Source organism: Biomphalaria glabrata, chromosome 16 (genome assembly GCF_947242115.1).
Source record: "Biomphalaria glabrata chromosome 16, xgBioGlab47.1, whole genome shotgun sequence".
NCBI lineage: Eukaryota > Metazoa > Mollusca > Gastropoda > Planorbidae > Biomphalaria > Biomphalaria glabrata.
This window is the reverse complement of record NC_074726.1, coordinates 27716641-27739770: the sequence shown is the minus strand read 5'-3', so window position 1 is coordinate 27739770 and position 23130 is coordinate 27716641. Positions and strand designations below refer to the sequence as shown.

At 33.7% G+C, this 23130-nt stretch overlaps 1 protein-coding gene across 7 annotated transcripts in view; it reads right to left on the bottom strand.

Moving 5' to 3' along the window:
- LOC106069305 (advillin-like) overlaps positions 1-23130 on the bottom strand; it is a 56185-nt gene that overhangs the window by 11667 nt on the left and 21388 nt on the right. For 3 of the 7 annotated variants that reach the window (XM_056013853.1, XM_056013857.1, XM_056013854.1), the window contains exons 2-20: positions 21777-21850; positions 21178-21252; positions 20171-20212; positions 16054-16122; positions 15097-15227; positions 14227-14332; positions 13513-13626; positions 11952-12056; positions 11052-11164; positions 10171-10249; positions 9263-9283; positions 6627-6725; positions 5753-5897; positions 4962-5062; positions 4172-4309; positions 2687-2773; positions 1941-2012; positions 1525-1644; positions 256-395 (exon numbers count right to left, since the gene is read on the bottom strand). In XM_056013853.1, coding sequence (XP_055869828.1) covers positions 256-395; positions 1525-1644; positions 1941-2012; positions 2687-2773; positions 4172-4309; positions 4962-5062; positions 5753-5897; positions 6627-6725; positions 9263-9283; positions 10171-10249; positions 11052-11164; positions 11952-12056; positions 13513-13626; positions 14227-14332; positions 15097-15227; positions 16054-16122; positions 20171-20212; positions 21178-21252; positions 21777-21848 — 1829 coding nt within the window. In that variant the 5' untranslated portion in view covers positions 21849-21850. Of the gene's footprint in view, positions 1-255; positions 396-1524; positions 1645-1940; positions 2013-2686; positions 2774-4171; positions 4310-4961; positions 5063-5752; positions 5898-6626; positions 6726-9262; positions 9284-10170; positions 10250-11051; positions 11165-11951; positions 12057-13512; positions 13627-14226; positions 14333-15096; positions 15228-16053; positions 16123-20170; positions 20213-21177; positions 21253-21776; positions 21851-22631; positions 22748-23130 lie in introns of those variants that run through there. The other 4 variants (XM_056013852.1, XM_056013855.1, XM_056013856.1 and 1 more) reach the window with 4 other exon arrangements.

Below are 23130 nucleotides of genomic sequence, written 5' to 3'. Positions count from 1 at the left end.
TCTCTGGTTAATGTAAAGTTACTACACTAAGTCAATAGACCCCTGAAGAACTTCAGCATTTTCTTTTTTAGATGTGACAAAATATGTAGGTCACAACCAGGTCTGTGTAGATACACGGGATGGTATTCCTATATCTATGCACAAGAAGAGAGTGCTATATTCATTTGTGAGGCAATTGTAAAAAAAACAAAACAAAAAAAAAACAAGAAAAACCTAAAAAACACACAAAAAAATCTAGATAACTCTTTTTCTTACCTTGGTGACCTTGCAGCAATATTTTTGGCCATCTCTCGCTCGTCCCCAGTACATCCTTTGCCAGCCCAGCTGTAGACGGCACTTTTTGTGAAAATGACGAAGACATCATTGGAATTTAATGAAGATGCTCTGAGTGGCACCTGGTGGGAATGTAGATGAAAATATAAAGACTTGAATGCACTTCCAAAGTTTGAAACAGTCAACAAGGTTATAAACAAATGAGTTCTCATTAAATCAAGGGAAATTACTTCCAGATTTATTTATAATTTTTATATACTTATATTTTTTTAAAACTCTAATAAAAAAAAAGAGAGATCTAAAGAATTACTTAGTAGAGATATATATGTAGAGGATCAATTAAAATAACCACAAACAAAAGGGAAAGACAACTCAAAGTTAGCTAATAATGAAAGATGTTCTTGACTTGTCAGATGTTACTTCAGGAATAAAGATTATTGCATCCTAGCCCAAAACACTAGCAAAATGGTAGGAAATTTTAGCAGGCAGGGTTCAAACTGGGAATAACAAAATAACAGTCAGAAAAAAAATGCAGAGTGCTTACCACAATGGTGAGGACTTTCAAAACAGACATAACCAGTGTGGAGTGTTACTTTAGTGGTGAAGGTTGTCATGTTTAAAGAATCAATATAATCTATAGAGAATATGTTGATGCAGTGGACCATATGCATTTTATTTGTATTCACCTCTAATGACAATGTGAGATCTGTTCAGACCTTGTTGATGTCTAAGAGCTGAGCCGAAGGCTCTTCGAGCTCTAAGTTTGAAAAAAAACCTGTTTGGTCGTCCAGCCGAACAGTAAAAAAAAACAAACCTGTGTGAACACACAGTTCTGTTTGGGAGAGACCCTAGACAATGCCTATGTAAGGCATTGCTGTTTACCGATGCGTTCGACCCCCGACACGTGGACTAGAGACACGGCCGAAGGCCGGGAATACACCGGGGACCTGTTCAGACCTAATAAATCTTCAGTTACTTTGAGGAGTTACATGTTAGAAATATAGGACAGAATGGCATATACTACTACTGATGGAGGCCCGTGTTTAAATTTCAATGAAGACTTAGAATTTCAAATTCAACATTTGACTGATTTAAGTTGTTTGCTGAAGGCCTAAAGCTAGCGGGGAAAACTTTCCTCAGATACACCCTCCTTCCACATCTCTACCTAGGAGATGTTTGGGGTAAGAATACGGGAATGTCTAGTGATGGGTCAATGCTTTAATGAACAAAAAAGAGAAGAGAGCTACTGACCTGGACAGCCTTACACGTCAACGCTGATGTACCTCTGACCTGCAGCATGTATTTATCTCCTGGACCCTCATACTGTACTCCATTGACAGATTTCCCTTTGGTCCAGCCAGCTTTACCTCCCTTTAACAGACACGGAAGATATTCAAAATAAAAAGTTTTGAAATAATATAAAATAATATTGCATATAAATTAGTATATAACTGGGTGCATAGTTTGTATATGGCATAAGATAACAGAATAGTTTAGAAGACTATTATTTTGTCGCAGAATTTTTGCTTTTTAAGAAAAGCAAGGGGAAAAAAACACTGGTTAATTTATGAACTTCATTTGGAGACTTTTGTTTTAGATTTGGAATATGCTAGAATCTTTCAAGCCAAAAATTTTACATTTAATAAGACATACAAACAGAGTCTTACCTCAAAAATGACCATCTTTCCTCCAAATAAAGCCATGAAGTGTGGTGGCTCTTTGTACTGTACTACACGCACCTGCAAGCAGAAGTAATGTAAGTTATGTCCCTTTTGCATTGCTCATGATGTGAATAAAATTAAAAGGTTATAAAAAGTTAATATTTTTTTTTAAGTATAAAAAAAATTTCAGACATCATCTTGACATTATGCTTTTTTTTTTCTTGTGCTCAATATAACTAACTCTAAACTAATTTAGTGGTCCCATAAGATACTATAAAGTTGATGCTTTTTTAATACTTTTTTATATGCTTAAAATATATTTTATATTATAAAACAACACACAAATTAAAGGAATGATTTTTTAAAATAATACTTTTATGAAATAAACAAATACATCTAAAGGTATGTTAAGGATGACGTAATTGTTTTATATAGATAATTTAAGAACATTTAATTTACATTTGCACTATAATTCGATTTGATGTGTGTACATTATCTCTTAAGTGACTTGTCAAGTTTCAGGATATTCCTTCTAGGATTATTATGTCCTTGCCCAAGCCTGCAGGATGGTACGGAGTAGGATCCGAACCTGGGACCATCTCAATGACAATTTGGAGTGCATAACACAGTACCTTTATCAATCTTTTTTTCTGTTTCTTGGAGGTTTAAAGTTCAGAGTTTCTCCAAAGTTCAAAGGTGATTTTTGGTCTGGAATATATGGGTTAGGGAGATGAAATGATTAGTGTATTAACCTGCACTGGCTTTCCGTTGTACTTGTCATCCAGCTGTACGGCCATCAGCGCTGCTGTGCCCTGCTCATCTGTTGTGGACTTTAAACCCTGAGGATAGATCACACATGAACGTCTTGAGGGAAATCCCTTCCAAGGTTGTGCTTTATGCACCATTTAAATGCATTCAGTCTAAACTTAGGGACTCCATCCAAACTACCTCCAGATATTAGAATTATAAAATAAGCCAAGCTGTACACCTGGTAGAAATGAAACTATAACTGAGGTCAGTGGCATAGCTAGGAATTTGCCATCATTTGGGGTCCGGGGGAAGTGACCTCTTAGGACGTCACTGCATTTTGCATATTATTTAATATTTAATGTAAAAAACACTCATTTGGAGGCTGGGGGGATTTTCAAATTTCCCTCCACCCCAGCTTAGCTACGCCACTGAGTGCAGTTTAAATATCTAAATTAAAAATTTAAAGCTAGAGATATCTATTTGAAAGAAGTTTATTTATTTTTGAGCCTTTATTCTAAAATGTATGTCCTTCAACCTAGCCTGAAATGGGAAAAATCTGAAACATACAGAGCAGTGTGTCTAGTAGCAGGTCAATGAAACAAAGCTACAATGCAAGAATAAAAAAAATCTTTAATTGTTTAAATCTCAAAGCAATAAAAAGAATGTAAAATAAAACAGCTAGGTGAGCCAACCATAATTTAAAATCACTAAATCCAGACCAATTCATTGGATGAATGTTTAGTACTGAAGGTCGTGATACTGTGTGGTTATCAAAACAACTGAACTGACAGAAAGTCAAATCCATAAAAATATAATAAGGCTGGGTGACATCAGGACTCTGTAGCTAGTATCAAACAAAACAAACAGCTAATCATTATATATTGTTAGTTCCATTCCATTTGGAATAGGATTCCAAAAATAGTTGAAGAAAAATTGAGAATAAATGTAAAATCTCAACTAGTTTGATGGTTTTAGCTATGCCATGCCCGTTTGCTGGGTAAAATCCTGGACTTAATCAAGGATATTTTTTGCTAAAACTTATACACTTTTGATTTCTTTCACTGGACATACAGATTCTCCAACTTAATTCTTCCCACACAGCTGCAGCTAAAACCAATGAAAGTTCATGATTTAAAACAATTATATAGTAATGAGGGGACGTAGGCACACACAGTTAATATAGCTGGAATTATTTTATAAATGTTTATAATTTTTTTTTAAATAAAAAAAAATTTGATTTTTGGTCATAATGACCTGTGTAAAAGTAAAACAAACAAAAATCTCCGGCTTGTTAAAATTGAGGTCGTAAGTAGCTATGGAACAAGTTTGATATCCCCACCCCCTCCTTTCTCAATTTATTTTAAAGAACAACACTGGACCTACTAGCCAATATTCAAATGTTACAATTAAAGTCCTAAGCAGCTGTGGAGTAAGTTCCACCCCCTTTTTCTCAATTCAATGTATAGAAACAACAACACTGGACCTACTAGCCAATAGTAAATGATGTAGGCTTCTCTCCCCTGGACATTATATGTATACAGTATGACATAACAGTCTCCTCCGTAGAACTCTCCGTAATGAATGTTTTCCAATGGCACCATCTGGAAGTCTTCAATTCTCCAAACCTGCAGATATAGAAATCAACATTAACACAGAACTTTAAAACGCAAAAGAAAATCTAACAAAACAATTTGATGACATTGGAGTTGAGATCCAAACTTTTTTTTTTTTAAATTATGTAATAGACTAATGTTTTTAGATAACTGTAAGAAAAAAGTAAAAGTACTCCTTTCAGGTCCTGCAATCTATGAGGGCAGATGATGCAAAGCTTATCTGTTTTTACGGCTGATAGTATATGAGGGTGTTATAAGGCCAGCACAATGACCAACCCCTTTTACTTCCATAACATATGCAAGGTACCCATCACAGTAGGGGAGACTCAGGTGCGACTTAAAAATCCCAAAGTTCAAAATACCTGTCTTTACCGGGATTCAACCTTGTGACCCCTTGCTTTATAAGCCATCAGCTTTACCACTGAGACACCACAAATAACAGTGAATATATTTGAATAATCTTAATGAAAGAGGTTGAAAAAAAGGTTGTATTAAGGCCAAGTGTCCGATCCATTCAAAAATATTGGTCCAGCCATTTCATCACTGAGAACACTACCTTAACACTTAGTGGTGGGGGATTCTGGGATTGGGTTCACTTCTGTTTCTGTTCAATGTTAAACTTATTTCAGCACTAAGTCTAAACACATTGGCTGAAGTCAATTACCTCCACTTTGCCAGACCCATCATCAACCATTTGAGACTCTGCCGCTAAAGCTTGGTTGTTATGGAGCGTAGTTGCATCAAACTTGGTCTGGACTGTTTTAGCTGAGGATGACGACATTTATTTTATCTTTAAGATTAGTCGTGATGTTCATTTCATTCTATGGATGCCTAACAAAGTAGATACAGCTACCTCATGGGGAAATCTAATTAATTAACCCTTTAAAAATGAAAATAAACACAATAACCACAAGCTTTTCTATACACAATTAGAATCATCCAATAAAATTATTTGTGTGATTTATACATCCGATTGACCCTCGATTCCATGTCAATAAAACTGCTAAGACATGAGGCTCTCTATTAGTAAATGAACAAACTGTTAGGAGCTTCTGGGCTGTGTCTTATGCTTATAAATCAAACAGAGGTTGCACTCAAATAATACAGGTGAAAGGGTAACAATATAGGTTAGTCAATGCCGATAGCGAATGTCAAATAAGTAGTTTAATAATAACAAAGGGAACCGTCGAAGGTCGTCAAGCTAAACCTCTGTTCATAAAACCTGCCTCCCTTAAAGCCGACAAAAGTAGTCTGTTTACATTTCGCTATTCTTCTCCAAAGCCTCGTCTAGTTTTTATAAGTCGCATCATTGCCTCTGAGCCAAAACTTTCCCTTTCTATGAAACAAATAACTAATTCCTAATTTTGCCATAACAACTCAACTGCCAACTTGCATTTTTATAAGTACTTTGTAGTAGTCATAGAAGAAATGCAGAAGTTATTGAATTCATCTCACCGATTCTACTTCTGGAGTAAACTTTGCCAGGAGGTGGTGGTTGAGGCCAGTCTTTAAACAGACACTTGAAATCGGATGGCTCCGCCCCTTCAACTACACGAGTCACTTTAGTGTCTGATGGGTAACCTTTCTTCTTGAGGAAACCCTGTAAAAAGACATTTTGTGAAGGTAAGTGAATTAAAAATGTTTATGTATGAGTGAAATAATTCTAGAACATAAGTTTGTTCAAATGCACAATCAAAATTTAAAGAGTAAGACAAATGGGTCTCAACACATGGAAGATAATCATGATATTAATACTACCTTTATCTCTAGGAAATTTCTGTATTGTAATTTGCCGCTTGTTGGCATTGTATGTATTTTGAGTATAAACCCTGCCCCAGTTCCCTCCCCAGTCACCCTGCAGGAGATTAGGAATAGGATGAGATAATTTTCATTTCTGAAGAAGTGTCCAAAAACTTATCAAACAAAACAAATCAATGCAACATGAGTCAAAACAAATAACATTTTCAAAACATTAATACATGAAATATAAAGTAGGTTATTTAACACAGTCATTTTAAAATGGGATATATCAAAGTTAAGTTTTTATTTAACTGCAAAGAGAATAAAAGAATGTTCATGTCAGTTTTTGTGTAGTATACAAAACAAAACTTTGGAGAGCTAATTTATAATAAATATATTTCAAGCAAATGTTTTTTTTCTGATCCAGGCTCGTAAACCACTGATATATCTAGTGATAAATAAGACACAAACTTATTTGAACCAGAAAATTAGTTTTTTTTAAATTGTAGTTTAAAGATAATCTCCTATTAACAACAAGTTTTAGACAAGATAAAAACCTATTTACAACTAGCTTTAGACAGCAACTTACCACAGCATTTCTCATAGCTTCTTTCTTTTCTTTGGGTGAAGCTTTCCTTCCAATCCACAACCAGGAACCTGTTGGCCCATTGTCTATGATGAAGGAATCCTGAGCAGAAATGACAGTAAAGTGAGAACAGTTATAAGTAGGCCTACAGGCACACAATTAAAATACTTGCTTAATCTAGATCAAACACAGCTTAACAATATATATTGCAACCTTTTTTTTTACCAGTAGGCTGCCAGTTAAACTGTTGTATGAGAATCCAAATTATATTTCAAATCATAAATAACACTATCAAAATTGTTTCCCTCAACAAGTTTAAACTGGCAATAAGTTAATAGTGACAGTTTTGTAAAATGCAAAAGTAGATTAAATTCCTCAAACATTTGCTATTGTATTTTTACTTTGATACTTGAAGTTGAAAGGTCAAGAAAACATCATAAAATAATAAGTTAGTAAATAGTTTCTTTTTTTTTTTTTTTGCTAAGAAAAAAAAAGTTTGTAAAAAATATCAATAAAAAAGTTAACTATTAACTAAATTATTTGTTCTATCAAGTCAAATTAAAAACATTCAGTGACATGCTTGATGAAAATCGATGTAGAATAATATTCCAATCTCTATTCTATATCTTTAGATAAAGAACACTTTTATTTCATAAGAGTTGATACTTGATTTTAGAATATTCACCAAATGGTGAATTATTTACTATTACCTGTAGAGATTCTAACACTTACGTTTGGTTGTGTTCAAAAGACATTTAAAAAAGTATAACATAGGTGGTAGATGATATAAATGCTGATATCTGTTAGCAGATAAAATATGGTCATTCAATTCTCTCCCCTACCTGAGTAAGACAAATTTCATTCATACCTAACAGAGGGCAAAATTTAACAATGATAAAAACTCCAGATGAAAACACAAGCAATTCAGTCACTTTAAGTTGGCAACATTGTTAACACGGCTATAAAAATCTCACATGTATTTTAACAGCCAAACGTTTTATGTAATACTTACTTATAATGAAAAGGAAATTAAATTATTTAAATTAAACTATATAACTTTAAGCTATTTTCCTAGTTTTTATAATTTTAATTTATACAATTAAAGTCATCCCTGGAAATTTACTATAATGGTGCATTGAATCTATATACTCAGTATTATTAAAAGGTTTACTCTTAATGCAAGCAGAATTAAAGAGAGCAATGCAAAGCAATGGAAATCTCAAAGACATATAACAATACTTATGATTGAAACAATATATAATGATTTTACAATTGTTTTTTGTGATACATGGTTTATACTTGAATTAAAAATCACACGATTGGCAGCAGATACAGGAAAAAGAAGCTGAGAAACTGACATGCACTTAAACACAAAAATCATACAATTGACAATATATATATAGAGAGAGAAGCTGAGATACATTCTTAAAGTTGACAGCGGTGATGCATACGTCTGCATGCAAGTTGTTCACGTCAAAATGTCACACCTGCTAAAATATGTTCTCTTGTTACTAGTAAAAACATTATTGTAAGGGTGATATATATAATAAAGAGAGATTTTATGCTAACATCTAGTAAACAGTCACAATATAGTCCCAGTAATAAGTTCCTGCTTTCAGATCTTGTGATCTACAGGGAAGATGATGTAAAGGTCATCTGTTTCTTAAGAGCCATAGTTGATGAGGGTCTCATGTGGCCAGCACAATGACCAACCGCCATTAGTTCTCCCCAAAAGTACCCAAAAGCCTGGGTAAGGTACCCTGCCTCAATGTGGTGCCTGGGTGGAAACAGTCATAAGAGAAAATGACTGGGTCAAAGGGTAGCAAAACAAAACTACCTTGGGAGTGCCAAAAGGGGCACGAGTGCATTTCCATTGACAGTATCAAATGTCCACGTCAAGGGATCGTCTCAAAGATGGGGCCGCATGCACTGTAAGTCTGGCAAAGTATAGGAAAATGGCATTGGTTGCCAGTGTGCTTTGCCTTTTGGCCACATACCAGTCCATGATTCAGGAGTGTCCAAAGACTGGAAAATGGCCATGTTGACAGCCTTCTTCGACCTTCAACATAAAAAGCTTCATGTTCAGTCCGACTGGTAAGTGGGAATTCTAGCTGGCCTAGAGTTTCATGAGCCTTGGTTCACAATTCTTAATGACAGGTCAAACTGGTAACAAATAGGAGTTGGGTGGACTCAGGGGTGCCCTGAAAATCCCAAAATTCAAAATCCCAAGTCTTCATCGTGATATAAACTTGAGACCTTCAGTTCAGAAGCCAAGCTCTTTACCATTTGGTCACTGTGCCCCATCCCAGTAATAAACTGGTGTTAATTATTTTCTTTATCTCAATGTAAATAATGAACACAAAATATAATTTCTTCAATAGCATACTTTAACTCAAATTATTCTTGTATAGATCTACATTTCTGATAATATTCAAAATGATTCAAAAAAAAAAAATTAAAATTAAAAAGATAATTTTAATGTTGATTTTAAATAAATTTTTTGTTAAGATAACTAAATTTTTTTTTCTGTCTTAGACATCGTCATTTGTCAAACTAATATAAGATTATCAAACAGAGACTGGTATATTCGAGTTCAGAATAAAACTAAGTTGGTACAGTCTGCACGCATGCCTACATACCTTGCTATATTTCTGACTGGGCTAGTGGGTAAAGACAAAAGACTCAACTATGACAAACTCACAACAGCAACAATAAAACTGACACCATAAGTCTACACAACTGACTTATTAATTTTTTCATATAAAAAAAGCACCTTAAGTTTTTAATTTTGAAAAATGTAATTTATTTTAGAAAGAGTTATTACATAGCTTAATGCAAAAAAAAAAAAAAAAAAAAAATTCTTTTTCTATTTATCTTGTAAAATTATGTTGAAATGTTATTGCTTTTTTTTTTGTTTTATAGTTTTAAGTTCAGAAAGTAATGCTGTCTATTTTAATCTTAATACCTTCACTATGAGTTACTTCAACACTATCTAAATAGAGTATCTCATCTTTGCAGTCAAAAAATATTTTATCATTACATGATATCCACAATACCAATTTAAAATATCAATGCAATAATTACAAAGACTAGAAAGCAACCCAAAAAAAAAAAAGCATTGATAACAAGACTACTTACAGGGGAGGTGGGGAAAAGTGTCATTAAAATGTTTAAACTGCAAGTATTTAATGTTAGCGGGTCACTTCCTGTACACAAACATTTTCTATCTCTAGATGTAAGGTTAGCACACATACTACAAGGAATCAGTGTCCGAGAACTCTTCAATCTTAAAAGATAATTCTAGCATGTTGTAAGGTTGGAGCATACAGGAATAAATTTAAAATGTTCAAAGATGCAACTGGCTTCAAGTTACTAAGAAAAGTCATCCATCCCCTGTTTCACTGCTTCAAAGTCTACTACAGGTGTCTGCTCCATCTTCCAAAGTGCCATATTTAGAGACACCAGAAACAAAGAACATTTATTGATGGGGAAAGAACCTTAAGCATGAAGTGTCAACAGCTAGACTAGACGAGGGAACCAAACTTACATCAGAGACCAAGTCCTTTCTATACAGAGGTCCTGGCTTCACTTCCTGTATCCTCAAAGTGCCCTCTTCTTCTTTACATCTAGAACAAAAGAAAACAAAAACGTCAAGTCAAAAGCTATATCCAAATACAACAATAGAATCAACATCTTATCTTAGCTATTTTAAAGTTTTCAATTGTATGCGTTCCACAAAGAAGACCTTAAGGGTCTGCAGGTCATTGGACTGGTCACTCTACAGAAACTAAGTACAGTCCAATTTAACTGACCTCCTGACCATAGGTCTTGACAGAAGAAAAAAGACTTATAAAACTATTCTTATATAATGAATTCACATTTGACTAGTGTAACTAACACCATTAGTTAAATAACTTAGACAGAGGACTAAAAAAGTGAATAAAAATAAAAAAAAAAAAAACATAAAAAAAATAAATACATAAAACCCTGATCCATAATTTGCAAATACAAAAACACAACCTAATAAAATACTCAGAAAGACACAAAAGCAAAGGCCTATTTCTAATTCTGTATCTTATATAATACGATGTTACTTCAAAAAAGATTATGATTATGTATGTATGTAGGTCACAGCGGGGGCTGCGTAGCCACAGGAAATACTGCATTCCTCATTAATCTTCTTACTCGAAGACAAGCCTTTTTATTATTATTATGTTTGGACAAATGTATACACAATTACCATTGCAGCATGGAATAGGTAGCCTGAATCAGCCTAGAAAACCAACGACTTAGCAGTGCTTAAGTCTCTAACATAAATGACTAGTTAATACATAAGTATTCACAGTACATAACTATCTTTTTTGAAAGAATGTCTATAATTGATAAGATAACAGTAAATAATATGAGAGATGTAAATTTAAAACTTACGAAAACAGCTTGATGTTAGCCGACAAAATTCTCTCACTGGCTTCGTCGTCTCCTGCTTCTTTCTCTGCTTTGATTTTGTTTCTATCTTTAATGTTCAGATATTTCTCAAAGAGCTGTTGATCAAAGATGCAAGCAGATACAGAGGATACAAAAAGAAGATAAGTAGTGCACAGAGGATACACATAAGAAGATAAGTAGTGCATAGAGGATACAAAAAGAAGATAAGTAGTGCACAGAGGATACACATAAGAAGATAAGTAGTGCATAGAGGATACAAAAAGAAGATAAGTAGTGCACAGAGGATACACATAAGAAGATAAGTAGTGCATAGAGGATACAAAAAGAAGATAAGTAGTGCACAGAGGATACACATAAGAAGATAAGTAGTGCATAGAGGATACAAAAAGAAGATAAGTAGTGCACAGAGGATACACATAAGAAGATAAGTAGTGCATAGAGGATACAAAAAGAAGATAAGTAGTGCACAGAGGATACAAAAAGAAGATAAATTTGGACACTTATTTGGAGCCCCCACTGGCTAAAGCTAAAATGTACAAATTTTAATGTGAAGACAATTTTTAAACAGTCTGCATATACTTAGATATATAATAATTTGATTTTATCATTTAACTTAAGAATGGTGTTTGGTAAGAAAGTGAATAGGAATTTTTTTTCAACTCGAGATACTAAGAAGCCAATCCTTATAAAAATGGCATGAAAGTTGAATAGTTTATTCTCTGAGCAAATTTAATTCTCAACATAGACATGATTGAATACTACAAACAATGAATGAACAATGTACATAAAAGAACAAAATACGATACAGATAAAGCAAAGCTTGGCCATGATTAGACAATTTTAAAATCATTTTTTAGGGTTTTAAGACACTGGCCCACAAACCTGTTTGGATTCTTTGTCCAGTTTGTCTTCCTGACCATCGTCCACAAACACAATGTTAGCCTTTCCACCTCGTTCATCTCTCAGCCTGCAGCAATGCTCCACTGTCTGAGGAAAGGAATTTATTTGAAATTACTAGCAAAGAGATCAGTTACTGTTAATGTTATTTGTTCTCTAGACTTTCACCTTCACCTATCCACGAGTCTGTTGGACAGGTGGGGCACTACACAAGATTTGTCAACCGTCTTTTTCCATTCCTTGTCTTTTGCCTTGGATGGAACCTCTATCAATGGCAGGCCCGTCCATTCTTTTATGTTGTCTTCCCATTGCTTTCTCTGTCTGCCTCTTCTCCTTTTTCCTGGTACTATTTCCTAAAGGAAGGTCTTTGCCAGCTCTGAAGACCTTGTAATAAGGCCATAGAGTTTTAGTTTTAATTTTTTACAATAGCAGGTCATTGTGGAGTCCAATCGCTCTAGTAACACTGTCTCTAATCTCTTGGTTTGTGATGCAGTCTTTAAATGTGATACTTAGGATCCTTCTGTAGCATTTCAATTCCATTGCTAGGATCCTCCTCTCTAGCTCTGCAGCAGCAATCTTTAAATCTCAGTAAGAATTGCTACAACATATTAAATGACACCTGCAATGCTATAAATTCAGCAAGAACTGCTCTAGAATATTAAATAGCCAACTAGCTTGAACTGCATTAACAAAAGAAAATAAACTCTCAAAATAAGCTAGTTTTATAAAACTATTTGGCCATACTTTATAAACCTTTTTAAGTTTGTGATTGTGTAAAAAAAACAAATAGTAATATTAAACATTAGAGAAATTGGACTGGATTTAGAGCAGTAGATTTTATAGGACAGGAAAAACATCTTAGAACTTTGTTTCTTCACAGAATGTTTTCCAGAGAGACAATTCTAAAACTCTGATTATATTTATAAAGCATTTTAGTTCTTGGCAGAAATCTTTCATTGATCTTCAAAAAATGTTGGCTTTGAATATTCATTTTCTGGATGCCATGTATTAGAATAAGTATTAGAATCTGTAACCTAATTTCATTGGTTGAGACAAGTTTAAGAATAAGACAAAAATGTACACTGAAAGTTTAAAGAAAAGTAAACAATTCATTTTAAAATACTAAAACTGAAATATCAGAACTGAGATAGAAAATGTGGCTTGACTAGGCTACCTATGAAGGGGGCTCGAGTCTGTTGTCAAAACTCACGAGGCTAGGTACATTTGGCTTGACTTGGCTACCTATGAACAGGGCTCGAGGTTTGACACCTGACTCGAGCAGAGTTGTGTTTACTGAGCGCCTAAAGGCAGCATGGAAAAAGCTTTTCCCAGATACCCCCTCCCCCCAACTGGTCAACAAATGAGATTGGACCAAATATATTATATGGTAGTTGGATATTAATGCATATATCACACACTCACTAAGAATTGATTACTCTCAAAAATACTTAAGCTAAAAGGTAGATGAATAAAAATAAATCATTGCCCCTTGAAGAGGCACTATAAAGTTAGTTTAGAGTGAAGATAAACACAATGTAAAACGTACTTTCATTTTCTCTGTCCTATTGCAGTTAGCACCCAGCCAAGGGAAGATGACATTGCCAAGGTCCAAAATGAAGCAGTCTCCATGATTCATTTGCTCCCAGTCTATCTCAGGACACTGCTCATATAAAGTAAAATAATACACATAGACAAAATATCCACAAAAATGAAGATAAAATTAATTTTAAAAAGCTAGAACTAACAAGTTTTATTGCATTGAGTTTGGCATACCATAAAATTGCGTAGATTACACTGATCTTATGTTCGAGAGAATGATTATTTCCCTCGACATAAGCCAACACATTCTCAAATGATATTCTGGTTTAAAGCAAAGAATGAAATCAATTAATTCTCAGTGCTCATTATTTCCTAAAGGCTATTAGTACACAAAGCATTAACTAGTTCATTCTCTTGGGGTCGATCATCACTATCTGTTTGAAGGTTTTGATCCATTATTTAACTTTTTTCTCTACTGATCTTTTCCAATCCTCTTTCCTGTGGTAACAACCTCACAGCAGTCTTGGTACACGCATATGTCTTCATTACAAGTATATATCCCAGAATTTTTATTTTCTTTGTTTGATAATTACTGTAAACATTCAGTAATTTCAGTTCTTTTAAACTTTTTATTTCAAATAGTGTTTAACAAGAAGATTCTCAATGTATATTAAAAGCACTAGATTTGGCATATAAATGACTTGAACTGAACTTAACAAACCTCAGAAAATCTGGGATTTCTCTTTCCTTTGACATGAATCAATCTTGGTTGGAAAACTCCCTTGTCAACATGATGGAACCCAGATTTAGCACCACCTTGTTTAATTCTGACAATACAAACAAATTATTGGGTGTCAGAAACATTACTTTTATTTAAATTATATTTATCATAAAGTTTTACACAAAAATAACATGTTTATATTATTTAATTTTGTAAGTTAAATATATATCAGAAAACAATAAATATATCTGAGAAAAATATGATGGTACCAGTACTGGGAATGTAGTATGTATAAGTACTTAATATTAGACAGTATAAATGATGTATTTAGAAATAAACAAGTCCTTAATATCAGACTGTTAAAAAAACAACAACAAAGATCTAATAATACATAAAAAAAGGAAACATTTTATAATTATGATTAACTATGATTAAAAAAAAAGCTTGAGATTTAGAAGATAGAAAATAATCTTAGAAACGGTGTTCTTAGTTTAAATATTTATAATGCTTCCAGCAGTTAGGCAGTCTGTATCACTCCGTGCTACACCCTGGCAGAGCATGCGACGTCGCTGATACCAAACTGTATCGGCACTTTCCGCTCCTTTGGTTAAATCAGCAGCGTGGAGAGGGGGAACTGATGTGTGGCCGACATCGTTCTAACCACAGTTAATGAAATGATCCATAGTCATTATGTGACTGACGAAGGCCATAATGGTTCCAGTTGAATGAGGGAAGAAGTTACATATGTTTATAAATCAATTCAAATCAACATACGACTCTAAAAACTACTTGTATACAACTGAAATATCTCACAGTACATTAAGTGTTTGAAAAGGTATAAGGTTTTCAAAAAAAAAAATGTTGGTTTACTTGATGCCGGATGGGAAGTAGCTCAGAAAACGTTGAGACTCATGACCTTCAACTTCACGATGCTGAACTGGTGATCCACCGAGAAGATCGTCAAGCTCAACAGACTTGTATGCTGCAACACCAGCTTCATCCTGTTTTCAGGCAGAAGAGAGAAATTGTGGATATAGGGGACGTAATCACAGAGCTCAAAAAAACAAAATTAAGAGTGCATTGCAGATTATCAAGGGAGGTAAATCAAGGAATGATGAGGGGGAGTTCATCTCTTAATCATATTCTAAGTGGTCACCAAATTTTTAATTGTCATAAGAGTTGCGCTTTGGACTCTTGAAACTTAATACCAATGAAAGCTGCCCCCCCCCCCCATCCAAGTAGATGTATTTATGTTAAATCCATGATGAGCATTCTCCATATTCCTTCCATGTACCTCAGCAGCTGTCTGGGTGTCTGCCATAAAACAGTCTCTTGAACTGTGTGTGGATTGTGACAGGGCTGCTAAGGCTCTATTAAAAAACCCCACCAGTGCAAAGAACAATGTTCTTAGGGACACCTATGGAAGTCTTATTTAACTTCCCTATTGGCCTAGCTGTGCCTCTTCCAAAGATCATTTTCACCCATGAGCCACTTTGAGGCTGGGAAGCGTAGCCTGGGTTCAAGTGATCAGGAAGCTTACACTTATTATACAGATCATCAATTATTGGTCAAATTAGAAAGAAGGTCAGCTGTCCATATATATTATTTAATTAATATAAAACAAAGATTTCTGTCGGTATTAAATTTAAAAAAGCTGATTGTTCATAAACTGTCCTAAATTGAGAATTAACCTTTCTATGCCATAAAAAAATTAAACATAATAAAGACAAAGACCTATTGATTTATATAACAAAGTTATGCCTATATTTGGATATATATTGCATCATCATTATAAATATTGCAGCATAACAGACAACAAATTCTGACCTGCGAGGTGTCATTCCCAAGCCAGAAGTGGACATGACTATCCAGTGGACCTCCTTTTATCTCTTTGATCTGATAGGAAAGAGGAGCATGTATTATTATTATGATGTATAATATTACTGTAATGAGATATATATAATACATATATATATGCATAATACTGTTCATAGTTTTAGACACTGTGCATATGTATTTTTACATTATTACTACATGGCATCCAGCTGGGTCTGCTCGGTCACATGACATACAAAACCCATCCTTAATCTTCAGTCTCAACAATATTGCCTGTATATAAGCCTACTATGAATACATGTTCTGAGAATATGTATATAATGACTTCATATTTTGCATACATTTATATTGTGACAGCTTGTTCTCTCTATATTTGTATATAAAGCTACGTCATTTGTGTTTCTAAAACTGTGGTCCATGGGATGACCAAAGGGGGTCCGCAGAAAGATGAAAATTGTATACAATTAAAATAACTTTTTCACTAGAAGGTTTTTACTAGGGGTCTGTGGGCAAGTTTTGACTATATAAAAGGGTCCCAGAGTCAAAAAAGTTTAAGAGCCTCTGATCTATATATACATATATATGACTAAATTTAGCATGCAAGCACTAAGCTCATATAGTTAGGACATGTTTTTATAAATTTAAAAAAAATTTTTTTTTTGCAATATATTTTTTGCTTCATCTTAATGATATAGATTTTGTAATATCATTTTTTAAGCAAAGCAAATGGGAAAGAACTGAATAATAATAATAATAATAAAAAAGCCCTAATCAATCTAACTAAATTCTGAAAAGAGTTAGAGCCCTTGCAAGCAGACCAGGATGTTCAACAAAGATTTAGGAACAGTGCCACGCCCAAACTGTATTGACTCTTGCGGTTCCTTTGAATACATCATCAGCGTGGGGAGGGGGGAACGATGGTGCGGGCAACATCATTCTGACCATATTTAATGCCCAGGCTTTCATCTCATATCTATGAGGCAATTCATAGTTGCCTTGTGACTACAAGAGGCCATATATATATATATACATATATATATTGTTTTCCGAGACAGAAATATATATATATATATATATATATATATATATATATATATATATATATATATATATGGCTGTGCCCAGATGAGTCACTTATTTTAGTTTCTTCTTGAGATGGGCCAGAATCTGGTGTGACTAATCAAGCCAACAATTATATTAATGTAAGGCTAAAAAAATAATAAAATGTGAATCATCAAATAATTTCTAATAATTTCAAAAGTTTAAAAAAAAAAATCATTATAACTTATTTAGATATACAAAACATGTTTACAAAAGGAAAAAGCTAGTCAGAGTTGAAGGGAACTAATTCAGGACAGTGCAGACAAGTTTTATAAATAAACTAAATGTGTGGGACAATGGAGAAATACAACAGAGAAATGGAAATACTCAGTGTAAGGAGACGTAAACAACAAATGTGTCAGTCCTAGAGCTACAAACAGACAATAACAATCTCCAAATGAGCAAGCAGGTAAAACATGCCAGTTTGACTTGTTTTTGTTTCTCAATGGTATGTAGGCCAACAGTACAAAGAGGTGGGGGGATTGCAGGGACAGCTGGGGTGAGATACTTTGGGGACAGGAACTTATTGTAAATAAGCAGAAGTGGAAATGATCTTAAGAGTCCTGAAAGGAACATTTTAAATTTAGCACAATTTAGCCTATGTACTGTGAAACTAATCAGCCGCTGAAGTCCTGTAAAGGATTTGCTTGTTGTGCAGGCTTCAGACCTTTAGGATTGAAGATTATTACATTCTAGGCCAAACCTCCCCCGGGGCAGTAGGGGATGCCAGCTGGCAGGATTTAAACCTGGGACCATCAAGACAACAGTCCAGAGCACACACCACACAACCAAGTAGCCATCCTAACAGAGATGATGAGATTTCATCTATAAATGAAATGGATGATGACAGATGGCAATGGTGTGTGAGATAAAAGGGTCAATATGGATTTTAAAAAAAAAAGGAAGAGCTTATCACAAGTGGCATTAAAAAAAAAGAGAGAAATCAGCCCCCAATATTTTGTAGAAACACTCAAGGGACTCATTTTCATTCCAGCTACACGCTTAGTAATTAGCATTCAACTTTGAAAAAGAGAAATTATCAAAGCTATTAATAGCATCAATAGTGGGAAGGCAGCAGTTCTAGATTTCAATTAATTGGGAAAAAAAAAGCTTTTCAAGAGTATGAATGATGCTATTGTCTGCACTTAGAATGATGAAAACACCACAAGCTGGTTTCTGCTAAGACAGATGTTGCATTGACCCCATTATCTTATGCAGTGTTTTCATAAAGTATAACTCTTTTGAACTCTGACAAAGCCCTGGGCAATCTTAATAGATAGAGAAGCAGTCTGATGAATTTTTTCGGAAATTGGTAGTTTACCAACATGATCTTTAAAACATCTCTGAAAGTTTGGCCAGTCTAGTTGTGCACAGCATCAAGCTAACAAATGAAGACAAGTTAGACCCAAGGCTGCAGGATGACACCTTAAATTTTTTGTTTCCATGTCCAAACCAATTGACAACATACATGCTATGATATTAAAATGATACTAACTAGTTTAGTGTGGGTAGACATCTACTATACAAGCCTACACTAAGATACACTCTAACAGCACTTATGGGATTACACACTCTAGGAATCAGCAGAAGTGGCTGGCAATCAAAGAAAATAAATAACATAATGATGTGTCCAAAAGTCATATTAAATATATTTCTATGACTAATGATAATTACATACTTATTGTAGAACCATCCTAAACCTGTTGATGATCCTAATTTGAAATTAATACTAACATATACAAATAACTCAGTACTAACTCTAAAACAAACATTAAAATTATAACTAAATAAACTAAAAAAGACTAACTCTTGTCATACCGTAAACAACTGATAAACCACAGGTAAAATAGTAACCATGTTGTACTTTATGATATTTAATGTTAAACTGTTGAACCTAAAGCATGAATATGTGAACATTAGTTATGAGATGACCGGATGCAAGAGAAAAAAGTGAACCAGCTTATAGTCATCTTAGGAGTCATGTAGAGAGTAGTCAGTAAATTATTATGCAGTCGACCTGACAGTTGGTCATAGATGAAAGTTAAAGAATACCTAATTAACCTAAGATAAGTGAGAAGTTAGTTGTGGAAGTCAGTACCAAAGTTATAATGTATATTGAAGTATAAAGTTACGAAGTTGATGTTTTCATTATATGTGCTAGATTGTGTGAATTATATTTATCTGCTGTATTATGTTCATTATTGAAACTATTTCATAGTTTGTACATCATTTAAACATCACAATCAGCATTAAGGATAAACTTGTTATGTGTGAGGTCTGCAAGTAGTTCATGTCATTGTGGTAAATCATCTAGATAACACACTACACACATGCCAAAATGCCTACACAACATCCTTCTAATATATCTTATGTCAATCCATTCAGTGACACCATAATATTTAAGAAAACCACAGACCTATAAAGAATTTATTAAGATCATTGACTCAGGACAGAACCCTTAAGTCATTAGGAGACTAAAATTATAATTTCACCTTTTTTCTGTCCTTAATTGTTTGAGTAACTAAGTTGATTATATTTAATAATTGCATCAGTTCTTATTCTTATTTAAATATGATCAATGATTAAAACTGCATGATGAACAATGTTCTCTATAAAAATGGTGCATAAATATACACATTAACATATGGTTAATAATGTTTAATAAATGACAGAAAAAGCAAGATTCACTAATTTAACATTCCCTATTTGCATGCCTTTTTTATACTGTTTAATTAGGATGATTGAAAAAATAATGTATGCTGTAAAGGGTCAATCCTAAACAACACAACTAGCAGAAGAATAAATAAAAATTTATGTTTTGATTCATTCCCATGTATGTTGAATTCTTATTTTTAAAACATGAATCATTAACATGGTGTTAAAGGTTATGGGTTTGAGATTAACTAGCCTACACACAGGACAACAAGGTCAGTCAGCTAGTGGTCTAAACTAAACAATATAGATCTAGGCCAAGCTAACAGTCTGAGTGAGCATTCCTCTACAATACCTGTACATTAACACCTTTAGGTATCTGGCCTTCCTCAGCCCCCTGTAGTGTTTGGTTGATTGCCATGGAAACATGATACAAAAGATAGTTAAAACAAGGGCATATGGAAGGAATGAATGGATTTGACTTTACTTGTTAGTTTCAGACCTTCCTTTAGGATTGAAGATTATTACGTCTTAGCCAAAACTCCAGCAGGATAGCAGTGTCAAACTAGGTTTCAGACCTTCCTTTAGGATTGAAGATTATTACGTCCAGCAGGATAGCAGCGTCAAACTAGGCAGCAGCCTAGGGGCCTAAAATTGATTTGGGTCTCACATATATGACTTAAAAACTATTTTGTTAGAGAAGAAATAGCGACACTAGATTTTAAATTAATTGTGATATTTTAGTTTTTTCACTGTTTATTTTTCTATTTCATTTCAGGCCACCAAATTCACTTTGCCTAGAGCCTCCAATTATCAAAGGCCAGCACTGGCAGTGGGCAGGGTTGAAACTGAGACCAACAAGATGACACTCTGGACAATTTTTTGGGGAATAAAATTCTTCATTGAAAATCAAGCAGATTCTGTTTAAGTTTTCCAACAAGGAAATGAATCATTAATACAGAGTACATTTGAAACATTGATCAAATCATTAAAGTACCATGATGAAGAGATTCACTCTTTCAATAAAATATGTGAAAGATTGATCAGAATAGAATCCAGCATGCAAAAAAAAAAAAAAGAAGTCCACTAAGGCCCAAAAAAAGAAGAGGGGGTAGTGTCAACATTCCCTAATACAGCATAAGAAAAACAGTACAATTATCAAGATGTTAACATAAATATGAACATATTGATCAATGATGAAAATAGTACAGTACAGTAAACAGTACAATTATCAAGATGTTAACATAAATATGAACATATTGATCAATGATGAAAATAGACAAGATTGATGTTATACTTGAGTCCATACATGTACCAAACTGTAAGCCTCAGAGGAATACAAATACAAGGGAAGTCACTTACGGACAAAACGATGTAAGAATCTCCCCTGAAGAACTCTCCATAGAACTCCTTGGCTATGGGCGTAACTTGCATGTTCTGAAGAGAAAACAAAAAAGGGTGACCTGTTTTAAGACTGACTGACATTGTTATATCACTCACCATGTGGATATGTTTCAAACCTAAACAAGAAGACTATGAGGTAGAGGACAAGAGATACAAATATGTTTTAAAACAACTACTTATCGTATGAAGGCTTTGAGGCTTACAAGTCCTTAGAGACTATTGGATATTTACAAGTGTGTAAGCAGCATTACATTTTCTAACAAGTTATGAAGCTTCCTACAAACAGCTAATTCACAAAAATAATTATAACTATTTTTCTATTCTTTCCTTTTCAATATAGTAAAATTTTAAAGATGCATTAAAGTATGTCTTATGAACATGCAAATACATTAAAACATCTTAAATTATAGTATAGAAGACTATTCACTATAAAGTATTGCAAAAACTTTAATCGCTTACAAATCTAATAGACATCTTTCTTTCTTTATTTATATAGCTCATATTATTTTATTTCATCAGCAAACAAAGAGAAGACTCTGAACTTGTGAAAGACTCACCTCAATCCTCCATATGTAGAATCCTGACCGCTTGGGGTCAACCCTGGAAAACGCTGGATCAGTCTTGCTCATTTCTGTTTGGAAAAAAAAAACATTTCAGAAATTAATTTAAACTCACACAAAAGCTAGGTCTAGGTTAACTATTAAGATAACATTTAATAACATGGTGGTGGTGAAGTTTTATTAGTAATTAGAGTATTAGAGCTTATAGCATTATAGCCTAGAATCTAGCTTGCAAAATCAAAAGTTATATTTAAATCACTTATCACTAAATAGTAAAATAATGGAGTCTAGATCTATCTATTATAATATAGATTCTAATTATTATATAGTATAGTATAGATACAGAGTCTAGAGGCTAGATCTAATATGATCTAGTGATAAAATAAATTCTGAAAGGATGGAGTCTGGAGTTTCAGTTTGCCAGACAAGGGCAATAAAGGCAATAATGAATAACTGTTATTAGTGTTATAATATTAATCATAAGTCAATACGGCCAGTCATAATAATTTCAATGGGCCTGAATGGCCTGATACTCAGTGACAGTGATACTGATGAGTGATGGGCCATTCAGTGCATTGACGGTATCAATACTAGATAGTAGATTTATCACCCATTCAATATTACAAAGTAACAATGACTTTATTTTTTACATTGAGTACTGAATCATGATTGAGATGTTACTTAGACTGTTAGACTGACTTAGTAAGTAAGTTATTAGTTATAAGTAGTATTGAATTGTACATTGATTCAATTGTTACTGATGACTGATCATCGCCGTCTGATGTACAGAGTGAAATTATCAAAATAAACTCCAATTTATTAGATCTAGTGTTTAACAAGAAGTAGACTTACTAATCGTCATTCATAGATCACGATTCAAGATCTAGTTCTAGTCACACTCTTGTCTTAGATGTTAATAGTATTCAATATTGTTATGAGCATGTTAATGTTTTTGTTTTCCTAAACAAAGAGGGGTACTGTACTCTTACATCTATATCTAAAAGTTGGATTAGTCTCCCCTATTTGGAACAAAAAACAGACCTATATATTTATTTATTTGTCTATCGAGAATAATTATCTTTGTTCTTAAACAGCGATCAAATGCTATTAGCGACCCTTGAACAAATAGATGTTCCAGTAGAGTAGATCTATATAACAAAAGGAGATACTCGCAGCTTTCAAAGCATTTTCATGATTTTGTTTCAGTAGTTTTATATTTTCTCCATCTCGGTGTTTTTTATGTAGGCTAAATGTAGGCCGACTAGACTCTTTCTGATACACTCTGCATAGATTACAATATGTGTCAAAATGTTTATGAAATTGAAGTTATAACTACATTGTAGCCCCTAAT